Consider the following 13,820-nt stretch of genomic DNA (forward strand, 5'->3'; position numbering starts at 1 on the left):
AATATTTAATCAGTTAAACATGCACAATTAATCTCTCTCTCTCTCTATACATCTATAAAAAAGGGAGAAAAATATTTCTCATTTAAACAACTATATATAAATAAGAGTAATATTCAATCAAAATAATAAAATATTTAATCAGTTAAACACACATAGGGGAAATATTTCGAATTTATAATTCAAAATCTACAATTTTGTAAAATCATTTATTTTTCAAATATATATAAATTTTCTGTTACAAAATATTTAATCAGTAAATATAAAAATATTGGTTCAAATCATTATTTTTAATCTATAACATTACTTTGAAAAACAAATATAATTCTAAATAAGATTAAAATGCATTTTGTTATATCCATATATTCTCCGGTCCAATAAAATCTATACAATTATTTTGAAAAAAAAAAAGATGAATAATAAATAAGGTTAATGTACGTTTTTTTCTAATAGTCATTCATTCTAAATTATAAAAATATTTACCAAAAAACAAACAAACAAAAAAAAAATATATATATAATTATAAATACGGGAACATTTACTTTTCTAATATTCAGTTATTTTCAGTAATAAAATATTTAATCAGTAAAAATTATTATTTTTTTAAGTTTATGACATTTAAAAACAAATATAATTATAAACATGTATTCTCAGCTATAACATATTTAATTGGTACAAATAATTTTTTTAATCTATACAATACTTTGAAAAACTAATATATTTATAAATAAGATTAAAATGCATTTTGTTATACCCATATATTCACCATTCTAATATATAGAGAGACAGAGAGAAAATAAATCAAATTATTTTGAAAAAAACGATATATGATGAATTATAAATAAGGTTACTTTAATTTTTTTTCTAACATTCAAAGTTAACAAATATTTACCAATTTAAATTATTAAAAAAAAACTCAAATATAATTATAAATAAGGAAATATTTTTCAAATATTCATTCATTTTCAGTTATAAAATTTAATGAGTTCAAATTATTTTTAAAAAGTGTATGACACTTATAAATTTAATATTATAAACATTTACTGTCAGTTATAAATATTTTATTTTTAAATTATAAATTAATTTTTAAATCTATAACATTACTTTGAAAAAACTATAAATATAAATACGATTAAAATGCATTTTGTTACATCCATATATTCTAAAACAAATATAATTCTAAATAAGGGAACATTCTTTTTTCTAATATTCATTCATTTTCAAAAACAAAATATTTAATCAGTTTAAATGAGTATATGACATAAAAACAAATATGTGACCCTGGACCACAAAACCAGTCATAAGGTTAAATTTGACAAAACTGAGATTTATACATCATATGAAAGCTCAATAAATAAGCTTTCTATTGATGTTAGGATAGGACAATATTTGACTGAGATACATTTATTTGAAATCAGAAATCTGAGGATGCAAAAAAAATCAAAAAGACTGAGAAAATCACCTTTAAAGTTGTCCAAATTAGGTTCTTAACAATGCATATTACAAATCAAAAATTACATTTTGATATGTTTACAGTAGGAATTTTACAAAAAATCTTCATGGAACATGATCTTTACTTAATTTCTTAATGATTTTTGGCATAAAAGAAAAATCTAAAATTTTGACACATGCAATGTATTTTTGGCTATTGCTACAAATATACCCCAGCGACTTAAGACTGGTTTTGTGGTCCAGGGTCACATATAATTATAAACATTTACTCTGCTATAAAATATTTAATTAGTTGAAATATTTTTTTTAAATATAAAACTACTTAAAAAATTATAAATAAGATTAAAATGCATTGTTATATCCACATATTCTCCATTCTGAAAAAAAAAAAAAATTATATATATATATTAGGGGTGGGCATAGATTAATTTTTTTAATCTAGATTAATCTAGATTAAATCTTGGAATTAATCTAGATTAATCTAGATTAAAATGGCTAATTTGAATTCTGCTGAAGGCATTCAGAATATGTGTGCTACCCAAATAATGACTTAAAGTCTTTGAGAATGGATCATAAAGCTCATAAAGCTGTTCTATGATAATTTGTTGATGAAAATAAATTATGTTCAATTAGATGTAGCCTACTTGTGTTTACTAACTAACTAACACTGAAATTATTTTTTCTCCCTATTAGATTGTGTTTTTTTAACGTCAACAGCTACCCAACCCATTACATGTTACACCGTACTTTTATTTTGACAGGTTGCCGTGAAGTTTCTGTGTCATACAGTATGATATGATGCTAGTTTTCTCAAATGAAACGGTAAAAGTGACACTCACAGCAGTTTGGGAGATTGAGTTTATCTGTTCATGTGAGATGAAAATGCCAAAAATTACCGGGAGCGTCACGTGTGTTTCAGTATGCGTGTAGTAAAAGCTCGTCTCCGCAATGCATACATACAGCTAGGCAAACGGAACATATCGGATTCATATTAAAACGGTCTTTTTGCATTTCAGTTTTCACATACACTATAGTCCATATCGCGATTTGAATTAAGTGATTGACCAACATTTGATTTATGAATCCAAAAAACGACGAATTTACGTGGCATTTCGCTATAGTAGATTCGTTTTTTATGAATGGAGGACGACGCGATCCCGTCTGTGTTTTGGCGGAGGAGACTTAAACGCGCGACCATATTCTACAGTCTTCGGTATACATCCGCGTTAAACTATCAAGGTGAAAGTCATCATAGCTTGCGTAGTTTAGACCCAGCTCCCAACCCAAATTTGAGAATAGATTAACGGCGATATTTTTTTTTATCGCGCGATAAGAGTTTCACGTTAACGCAGCACGTTAACGCCGATAACGGCCCACCACTAATATATATATATATATTTGTTTTGTTTGTTTGTTTGTTTGGTTTGGTTTTGTTTTGTTTTGTTTGTTTGTTTTTTAATTTTAAATTTCTCTAATACTCATTCATTTCTAAATCCTAAAGAAAATTGCAATTGTTCCAATATTCATTTTAAATTAAGTCTATGACATTTAAAAACAAATAAAATATAATTAGCATTTCCCCCCCCATGAAAAATTATAAAAGATTTAATTGGATCAAATTACTTTTTTAAATCTATAACACTACTTTGAAAAACTAATATAATTATAAATGAGATTAAAATGCATTTGTATTATCCATATATTCTACCTTCTGAAAAAAAAAAACCAGTTAACTATTTCTAAAATCTAAAAATTATATACAAAAAAAAAACATTTATTTGCAATTTTTGGATAAGTCATGGAAACAGATACAATCATAAAAATATAATTTAAAAAAATTATAGAGATAAATAAAACTAGCACCTAAAATTGCTTTTTGCAAGTGCATTTTCTATAAAAATGAAAAGGCACTTGTCTCTTTTAGGGATATGTAATTGACATGAATGATGATTAATCTGCAAACATAAATACCCAGGAAAAAGTAGTCTCTCGGTGAGGCAGTAAAGAGCCGAGCGCTATGTAGAGCCAGTGTGGACAGAAAGAACGCCACCAAACTAAAAAGCACTGCTGCAACGCTGTACTTGGTCCAGAATTTTGTATGTAGAATAACCTAAAACCAACAGACAGCAACAAAAAAAAATAGTTCATTCAATCATACTTGTAATAAATTTGATTGTAGCATTTGTTGATGCCGTCTACTTACCTCAACAGTGGTGGTGAGCACCACAGATGTTTCAATCGTTACGGCTAAAGTCTGATAATCGAGTGCAGCGTACTGCAATATTCCCATAGGGATGAAGAACATGATGATAGAAGTGTACAACGAGTAGAGAAGTGTGACGGCCAAAACTAAAGGATTGAAAAGCTGCTTCTTCTGTCCAACACAGTAGATCTCCGGCCAGCACAGACAACTCTTGGCGCTCACATCCTAAAATGAAGTTAATGTGAACAGTTAGACTTCCAGATGAACCAATCAGCGGTTAGATTTGCTTTGTATTAAGCTTACCTGTTCAAACATACCCATACATTGTATGGGCAAGGATGTGTACATTGTTGTGTAGAGGCTAATAAACCAGCTTTCATACATAGGCTGGAAAAAAGGGAAAAATACATGTTTTAATCTCAAACGTATCTCTAATGACTGATATTTTTGCAATGCAGTTGGTGGGTTTAAAGTGGATAAAGTGACCTAGTTGCTCTAACCTGAGCGCTGAAGCCATTGTAGAAACTATACCAAATGTGCACCAGAGCAAACGCGGTGGTTTTGTAGAGGAAATAGCGCAGAAGGATGCAGATGCGGTAGTATGACCAGTGGCCGTGTACCAGCAGCAGCCTGCGAAGGAAGCTAAACTGCGCCAGAGCGAAATCTGCATTCTGCACCGCTTGACTGCCCTCCACGCCACAAAGACCAACGCCGATATGCGCCGCTGGTAAAAATACGAGAGTTTGGTTGATACAAATAGAGTCAAGTCCGAAATTATTCATACCCCTGGCAAATTCTGACTTAAAGTTACTTTTATTCAACCAGCAAGTTTTTTTCACCGGAAATGAAACAGGCTTCTCCTAAAAGATAATAAGACGATGTACAAGAGGCAACATTGTGGGAAAAAATATTTCTTAGCTTTTATTTACATTTGAACAAAAAGTGGCATGTCCAAAATTATTCATACCCTTTGCAAACTGGAAAATCCAAAGTTCAATACCATTCCAAATGGTCCAAGCTGTTCTAAAGCATCCTAATTACCCTGATTCATTGGGAACAGCTGTTTTAATCAACTCAACAGGTGAAAAACAGAAGCTCTCTGCTGTTGGTTTGTGGACAGTCATGGCTAAAACAAAGGAGCTCACTGAGGACCGGCTGCGCATTGTGGCTGCTCACAAGTCAGGAAAGGGCTATAAAACCATATCTAAATGTTTTGATGTTCCAATGGCTACAGTGCAAAGTATTATTAAAAAATACAAGACGCCTCTGTGAAAAATCTCAGAGGACGTGGTCGGAAGCCAAAAGTGACACCTGTTCTGGCCAGGAGGATAGTGAGAGAGCTAAAAAAGAATCCAAAGGATCACCACCAAGGCCATCCTGATGAATCTGGGCTCTGCTGGTGGCAACATCTCAAGGCAGACAGTCCAACGGACACTGCACACCGCTGGGTTCCACGGACGCAGACCAAGGAGGACACCACTTCTCCAGATAAGGCACACAAAAGCCTGCTTGGCCTTTGCAAATGCTCATCTGGACAAAGAAGAAGACTTCTGGTCTTCTGTTTTATGGTCAGATGAAACATAAATTGAATTGTTTGGCCACAATGATGTAGCCTTCATTTGGCGTAAAAAAGGAGAAGCCTTCCACCCTAAGAACACCATCCCCACTGTCAAACATGGTGGTGGGAACCTATGAAAAAGGAGCAATACATCAAAATTCTCAACAACAACATCAGGCAGTCTGCAGAGAAACTTGGCCTTGGGCACCAGTGGACATTTCAGCACGACAACGACCCAAAACACACAGCAAAAGTGGTGAAGAAATAGTTAGCAGACAAAAACATTAAAGGTTGTATCAGTGATTTCTAGCCTGAAACATAAAGTGACAATTTCAGCTGACCTTTCATCACGATCCGCTCGCTGCCTGCCCCATAAATTGTCTGTGAAAAAAACGCGTCTCTCTGGTATGCCAAAAAAACCAAGATAGACCGAGATATGCCAAAAAAACAATCGGCACTACCAACCTTTCCACACATAAACAAACAGTGTTCCAACCAATCAGCGTCAGGGGTTTGGTGTTGTGGACTTTCGCTCCGCCTCCCTCACATCCCTGCACCAGTAGGAAAGTCCACAACACCAAACCCCTGACGCTGATTGGTTGGAACACTGTTTGTTTATGTGTGGAAAGGTTGGTAGCACCGATTGTTTTTTTTGCCATATCTCGGACCCTAAGCTGACCACAGAGACGTGTTTTTTTTTTACAGTCGATTTATGGGGCAGGCAGCGAGCGGATCGTGAAGAAAGGTCAGCTGAAATTGACACTTTATGTTTTAGGCTAGAAATCGCTGATACAACCTTTAACGTTTTGCAGTGGCCCAGCCAGAGTCCTGACTTAAATCCAATTGAGAATCTGTGGAGGGAGCTAAAGATCAGGGTGATGGCAAGGAGACCCTCCAACCTGAAAGAGTTGGATCTCATCGCTAAAGACGAATGGGCAAAAATACCAGTGGAGACACGCAAAAAGCTGGTCAGCAATTATAGGAAGCGTATGAATAATTTTGGACATGCCACTTTTTGTTCAAATGTAAATAAAAGAGGAGTAATAATTTTTTTCCACAATGACGCCTCTTGTACATCGTCTTATTATCTTCTGGGAGACGTATGTGTCGTTTCTAATAAAAAAAAAACTTGCTGGTTGAATAAAAGTAAATTTAAGTCAGAATTTGCCAGGGATATGAATAATTTCGGGCTTGACTGTAAATATTAAACAAATAATACATTTAAATAGTTGAGTTTCTTACTTTTGATCATGTTGACATCGTTGGCACCATCGCCGATCGCCATTGTAATCGAAGTCGAATGCTTTCTGACCATTTCTACCACTTCTGCTTTTTGCGCCGGTGTCACACGACAGCACAATACAGATTGGCACTGATCGGACAGAGCGACAAACTTTGCTCCCCATTCTGGTGCTCTGGTCAATTCTGCCTGTAACATACAGAAAATAAATAATAGTACTACATATGTGACCCTGGACCACAAAACCAGTCATAAGTGTAAATTTGTCGAAATTGAGATTCTTACGTCATCTGAAATCTGAGTAAATAAGCTTTCCATTGATATATTGTTTGTTAAAATAGGACAATGTTTGTCTGAGATACAACTATTTGAAAACCTGCAATCTGAGGGTGCGAAAAAATCTGAATATTGAGAAAATCGCCTTAAAAGTTGCCCAAATGTAGTTCTTAGCAATGCATATTTACTAATCAAAAATCAAGTTTTTATAAATTTATTGTAGAAAATTTACAAAATATCTTCATGGAACATGATCTTTACTTAATATGCTAATGATTTTTGGCATAAAAGAAAAATCGATAATTTTGACCCATACAATGTATTTTTGGCTATTGCTGCAAATATACCCGTGCTGCTTAAGACTGGTTTTGTGCTCCAGGGTCACATATGTACACTACCAGTCAAAAGTTTTTGAATAGTATGATTTTTAATGTTTCTTTTGCACACCAAGCCTGCATTTATTTGATCCCAAGTACAGCAAAAACAGTCAAAAAATGTTTTTCATTTTACTATTTAAAGTAACTGCTTTCTATTTGAATATATTTTAAAATGCAATTAATTTCTGTGATCAAATCTAAATTTTAAGCATCATTACTTGGGTCTTCACTCTTCAGTGTCACATGATAGTTCAGAAATTATTCTAATATGCTGATTTGCTGTTCAAGAAACATTTTTATTATTATCAATATTTAAAACAGTTGAGTACATTTTTTTCAAGATTCTTTGATTAATAGAAAGACCAAACGATCAGCATTTTTCTAATACAAAAAGCTTTTGTAACATTATATTACTATACCACTCAAAAGCTTGGAGTGAATATAATTTTATTTATTTTTTTGTCAGGGGGAAAGAAATGCTAGAAATGAATACCTATATTGAAAAATTCTGCTCAGCCATTTTCAACATAATAATAATAATAATAAAAAATTGAGCAGCAAATCAGAATATTAGAATGCTTTCTGAAGGATCATGTGACACTAAGGACTGGAGTAATTATGCTAAAATTCAGAATGAAATCACAGGAATAAATTAAATTTTAAAATATATTCAAATAGAAAATGGTTATTTTAAATAGTAAAAATTTCAACATTTTACTGTTTTTGCTGTAGTTTGGATCAAATAAATGCAGGCTTGATGAGCAGAACATACTTCTTTAAAAAAAAAAAACACAAAAAACCTGACTGGTAGTGTATATCATTACTATTATTATTATTATTATTATTATAAGTTAAAATAACTGTTTTGTATTTTAATAGATTTCAAAATGTAATTTATGAATTGTGATGCGAAGCTGAATTCTCAGCATCAATACACGAGTCACATGATCCTTCAGAAATCTTTCTAATTTACTCATCCCCATGTCATCCAAGATGTTCATGTCTTTCCTTCTTCAGTCAAAAAAGAAATTTAGGTTTTTGAGGAAAACACTTCATGATTTTTCTCCATATAGTGGACTTCAATGGGGATCAATGGGTTGAAGGTAAAAAATTGCAGTTTCAATGCAGCTTTAAATGACTCTAAACGATCCCAGCCGAGGAATAAGGGTCTTATCTCGTGAAAACAATGCCATTTTCTAAAAAAAGGAAAAATCACTTTGTAAACACTGGGTCGGTACTTCCGTCTACTTCACGTGTGACCTTTCCAACGTGATTACATAATGTGTTAAGTCGAGTTAGTACAAGACAAGCATTTGTGGTTAAACAGGATATAAATTCTTATTCTTTTTTAGAAAATGACCAATTGTTTTGCTAGATAAGACCCTTATTTCTCAGCTGAGATCGTGTAGACACTTTTGAAGCTGCATTGAAACTGTAATTTGGCCTTCAACCTGTTGATCCCCATTGAAGTTCACTATATGGAGAAAAATCTTGGAAAGGTTTTTAAGGTTTTCCTCAAAAACCTTTTTTTTTTTTCACTGAAGAAAAAAAACAGGAACATCTTGGATGATATGGAGGTGAGTAAATTATCAGATCTAAAAGCATAAACCTTTTGCTTTAGATGCTCACCAGTTCAGGACCCGAAATGACCAGCGCTGCTTTGCTCTTCACGGCTTTCCTGTCTGTGATCCAAACCTCCGGCTCTTTAAACATGCCATGAACATCTGGAGAAGGAGACTCTAGAAGCTGCCTGGAGATGTTGACAACAGTCATGTTGCGTTATATTACACGAGAATGTGTCTCTGTATAACAGGTGTGATGCAAAAAAGTTCTTGCATCAAAGTTTTGATATATTTTAGTTATACTTTTAAGCAATAATAATAATAATAGTAATAATAATGTTAGATTATTAATATGTTAAGGTAGTTAGTTGGTTAATTAATGAACTAATTTGTTAATTTGTTGACATTTTTATTATTTTACAGTAATATTAATTATATTATATAATAATGATTATAATTTATAAATAATAATAATAATAATAACAATAATAATAAAACAATAACATTAACAATAATAATAATAATAATAATAATAATGCATTTATGATGTTAATATTGATTTATATTGTTATTTTATTAGTAATAATCATTTGTATATCATTAATATGTTAGATAATTAATTAATTTGTTTTTATTATATGTTATTGCCATTTAATAGTAATATTAGTTATAAAGGATAATAATAATAATAAAAAAAAATAATAATATTATTATTTTAATAATTTATAATGTTAATACAATTTTTTATATTAGGTAATAATTAGATAATAATTAAACATTAATTAATTAGATAATTCATTTTAGTATTAATATTATATTATACTTTTAAATAATCATCATCATTATCATTTTATAACATTAATCTGTATCATTGTTTATATTAGGTAATAATTGGTTAATAATTAAACAATTAATTAGATAATTATTATATTACTAGTCGCTTTGGATAAAAGCGTCTGCTAAATGTAAATGTATTAAGTTATACTTTAAAAAAAAAAAAAAATTAATACTATTAATAATATGTTAAGGTAGTTAGTTGGTTAATCAATTAATTTGTTAATATGTTAATTTAATTTGTTGTTGTCAATATTGTTATTTTAATAGTAATAACGATTTTTAAATCCATTAATTTAAGGTAGTTATTTAATTAGTTCTGTTTTAATATGTTAATTAGTTAATAATATAGTTTTGTTATTTTATAATAATGACTTAAGTAAAAATAGTAATAATCATTTTAAAAAATATATAATATTATTTTATTAATTAAATTATTAACAATATTAATAAACTGTATTACTATTTTATATTAGGTAATTAATTAGATAATATATAGATAATTAAAATTATTAATAGTGATATTTATTATATTAATGTTTTATTATTTTTAATTGTGTTATTTGTCATTTGTTAGTATTATCATAAATAATTATGTATTTTATATTAATTTATTATACTAATAGCAATTAATTTTAATATTTTAAGTATTATCTAGTTTTGTGGTCCCAGGTGATATGCCTGTATTTTCTGACCTAAGCTCCTCCCCTTGAATCAGAGTCGTGTCTGGATCCATCAGTTTGCACGCATATCCCACATTCACAGCCGTTTCTATTGGAAAAAAGTAGCAGACAATGAAAATTAGTTTGGCTTCAGGTTTTCAAAACCAATGTATACGTTTGCTGAAACAGCACCTGTTTTGTCTCCCGTCAGCACCCACACCTTCACCCCTGCCCTCCGCAGGGTGGCGATGGTCTCGGGAACACCTTCCTGGAGACGATCCTCGATGGCAGTCACACCCAACAGCTACACAAACACAATTGTTTCATAACAGAAAGCTATGTGCATTAGATAATATGCCTAAAGTTGACTCCAGAGACAATTAGTGTTTCATAACAACTCCCTTTGAGTACCGTTAAGTCTTTTTCCATTTGATCATATATCTCTTCGAGCACAGTCTCCTGGTTACCCGTCGATGTACCCGCCTGACTGAGGGTGCGGCTCCACTCCGTCCACAGGGCTTCAGGAACCGAGCGCACCGCCACACAGAGAGTCCTGAGACAGCTCTGAGCAAACAGCTGCCAAACACACACACACATACAAAGACATAAACAATCATATATGTGAGCTCTAACTATATTAGCGTCCACACAACTTAAAACGCTTAAGCTCTTTATAGTCAAATAGATTTAGATCTGTTTTTCCATCTAAAGTTGTGAATTTAACTGCACAGAATTAGAATATTGCTTAAAACATTTGCGTTTCAGATGTGTTCAAGAGAACAAAATAGTCTCTTAAAGAGATAGTTCACCCAGAAATGAAAATTACTCCATGATTTACTCACCCTCAATACATCCTAGGTGTATATGACTTTCTTCTTTTAAGTGAATACAACTGGAGTTATATTAAAAAAATGTCTTGGCTCTTCCAAGCTTTATAATGGCAGTGAATGGGTGCTGAGATTTTAAAGCACAAAAAGTGCATCCATCTATCATATAAAATGCTCCATATGGCTCCAGGGGCCTTCTGAAGCAAATCGATGCATTTGTGTGAGAAAAATATCCATATTTAAAACTTTATAAACTGTAATCTCCAGTTTCCGCTAACTGTCGTACGCGCGTTTATGGGAGAGCGATGTTCCAGCGGATGACGTAGGACACAGGAGGTGAGAAGAGATGAACGTGGAATTAATTAGAACAAATTAGAAGTACAAAACGAAGATTTGTAAAGAAAAAGGTTGAGGTATTTCGATAGAAGCCAAGAGGAGACTGGTTTTCCCATTTCAAATTTTGTATATGGGTATTTTTCTTACACAAACGCATTGATTCACTTCAGAAGGCCTTTATTAACCCCCTGGAGCCACGTGGAGCACTTTTTATGATGGATGAATGCACTTTATTGGACTTCAAAATCTCAACAACCATTCACTGCAATTATAAAGCTTGGAAGAGCCAGGACATTTTTTAATATAACTCTGATTGTATTGGTCTGTAAGAAGAAAGTCATATACACAATTATGGGGTAATTTTAATTTTTAACAATTAAAATTCAAGTTGCTGCAACAAGGAAGTGAAGGAAGAAGCATGTGGCTCTTTTTTTCTTCATCACTTGTGCCTCAGAGTGTGCGGATGAAACACAATAGCAAACTGTGTCATGTTATCTTGCATTCCAAGGCAGATGAGGTTTGGGAAAGCAATTGTGGGAGACCATTCCAATCCAAATCATACTGATGACAGGTTTTGGCCTTTTCAAAATGATTCTAACAATGGACGACGGGCTTTTAAAGTCGCCTCACCTCTAGAGCTCTCTCTGTGCTCTCTTGAAGTGGACAGTCCCTCTGAAGCCTCTCCAGAATGACAATATCTGCACCTTTGCAGTACAGCTTCAACTGTCCTCCAGGGTCCCGCACTGTATACATTAATCCAAATGTTAAAGGGTTAGTTCACCCAAAAATAAAAATTCTGTCATTAATTACTCATTTTGTTCCAAACTCATTCATCTTCGTGACACAAATTAAGATTTTTGATGAAATTCGAGAGCTTTCTTACCCTGCATAGACAGCAACACAACTACCATGTTCAAGGTCCAGAAAGGTACTGAGGATATCGTTGAAATAGTCCATGAGACATCAGTGGCTTAACCATAATGTCAGTTGTGTTGCTGTCTATGCAGGGTCAGAAAGCTCTCGGATTTCATCTGAAATATCTTAATTTGTGTTCCAGAGATGAATGAAGGTCTTACGGGTTTAGAATGACATGAAGGCGAGTAATTAATGACAGAATTTTCATTTTTGGGTGAACTATCAATTTGGGAACATCTAATGAAACTCACCCAGGACTGACATGCGTCTCCTCTTGCTGGTGAAGTCCAGGATGGCCAGGAGCTGATAGTTTTGTGTGAGGCCCATCTCACTGATGGTGAGAGTTTCTCGTGTACGGGAGAGGAACACCCAGCCAAGCTCTCGTGCTGCACACACCAGAGCTTCCTCATCTGGAGAGGCAGCCTGGTAATGAGGCAAACCTGTATTTAAAAAAAACAAAAACAATGTAAAATATTTGTTTTTTCATGGTCTCCATTTGTGAAAGTGAAATATTTCACGTGTTGACTTGAAACTTTGAGGGATGGTAGTACTCACACCATCTACAGTGTCACCAAGCCTCACCCCAATCAGCCTTATGGAAGCGCTACAGCGATCAAGAGTATGAAATCGCTGAAATCCTTGGCTCACGCCAGACAAAACGCATGCCTCGATTCATCTGTCACCCTGGCAAAATTTTCGGGTATTTTAAATATTTTTTGAAAAACCTACTTTTGCGAACTAGTCCTAGGTTTTTCAGCCGATTGGACCCAGGGCAGAAATATTCTCTGGAGAGTGAATACAAATAATTATCCCAATAAAAAGTTGAACTTTTGACTCTCTGTTACAAAGGGGCACCAAAATGTTCCAAAGGGGCAGGGCTGTCTTTACTAAAACGGCTATAACTTTAGCACAGAATGAGATATCAAATTCAATGCATATGTAAGAGCTCAATCTGAGGCCATGTGGGAAAATAAATAAATAAATATATAGGTAAATAAATTGCAGAGCTTGGCCACTTGGTGGTGCTATAAGAGGGAAAAAACACAAATGTCCATAACTACGCAATCGTGAAAATCAGTATGCACGGTCTTCGTCCAAAGTGCCACAAGCGTCTATAAAGACATCTGCGCATGTCAAAAAACATGGCCGCCATAGGCCAATGAACCCTAAGCACCTGTTAGAAAAGGTTATTGAAGGTTGATTGGAACAAAACTCGGTGGGCCCGTTTGACTCATGGCCCTAAAAGGTCTGTGAGAAATTTGGAAAGAAATCGGCAACGGGGGGGCCATATCGCATTTTTCAAGGGTGTAAATGATTGTATGTTGCACGGTTTTTGACACAATATTGGTATCATACGATAGACCTCCTTGTTCTGTACAACTTTGCCTCTAGAACCACTTCTGTCAATCAAACCGTTTGTTGACACCGTTTTGCGAACTAGTCCTAGGTTTGTCGCTCAATCTGAGAAAAACACTGCAGTACAATTCTCTGGACTTTCAAAGTCAATAATTTTAAAACAAACATTGAAATGTATCCTTTGGGAAGCTATAACAGGGTCATTTAGAAAAAGTGCACGTCCAA

General features: G+C 33.3%; 1 protein-coding gene across 1 annotated transcript; it reads right to left on the reverse strand.

Annotated features, from left to right (window-relative positions):
* Window positions 1–3,420: 3,420 nt before the first annotated feature.
* atp8b3 (ATPase phospholipid transporting 8B3) lies at window positions 3,421–12,679 on the reverse strand (the record flags this gene model as incomplete). Its single annotated transcript, XM_073832935.1, has 11 exons — window positions 3,421–3,559; window positions 3,653–3,877; window positions 3,956–4,039; window positions 4,153–4,376; window positions 6,453–6,639; window positions 8,733–8,853; window positions 10,195–10,270; window positions 10,354–10,465; window positions 10,573–10,737; window positions 11,955–12,067; window positions 12,491–12,679. Coding segments are annotated over 11 exons (1,635 nt in total), but the record flags the coding sequence as incomplete, so codon positions are not given.
* Between the last annotated feature and the right edge of the window lie 1,141 nt (window positions 12,680–13,820).

The sequence above is a fragment of the Garra rufa genome, unplaced genomic scaffold, assembly GCF_049309525.1.
Source record: "Garra rufa unplaced genomic scaffold, GarRuf1.0 hap1_unplaced_362, whole genome shotgun sequence".
NCBI classification, from domain to species: Eukaryota; Metazoa; Chordata; class Actinopteri; order Cypriniformes; family Cyprinidae; genus Garra; species Garra rufa.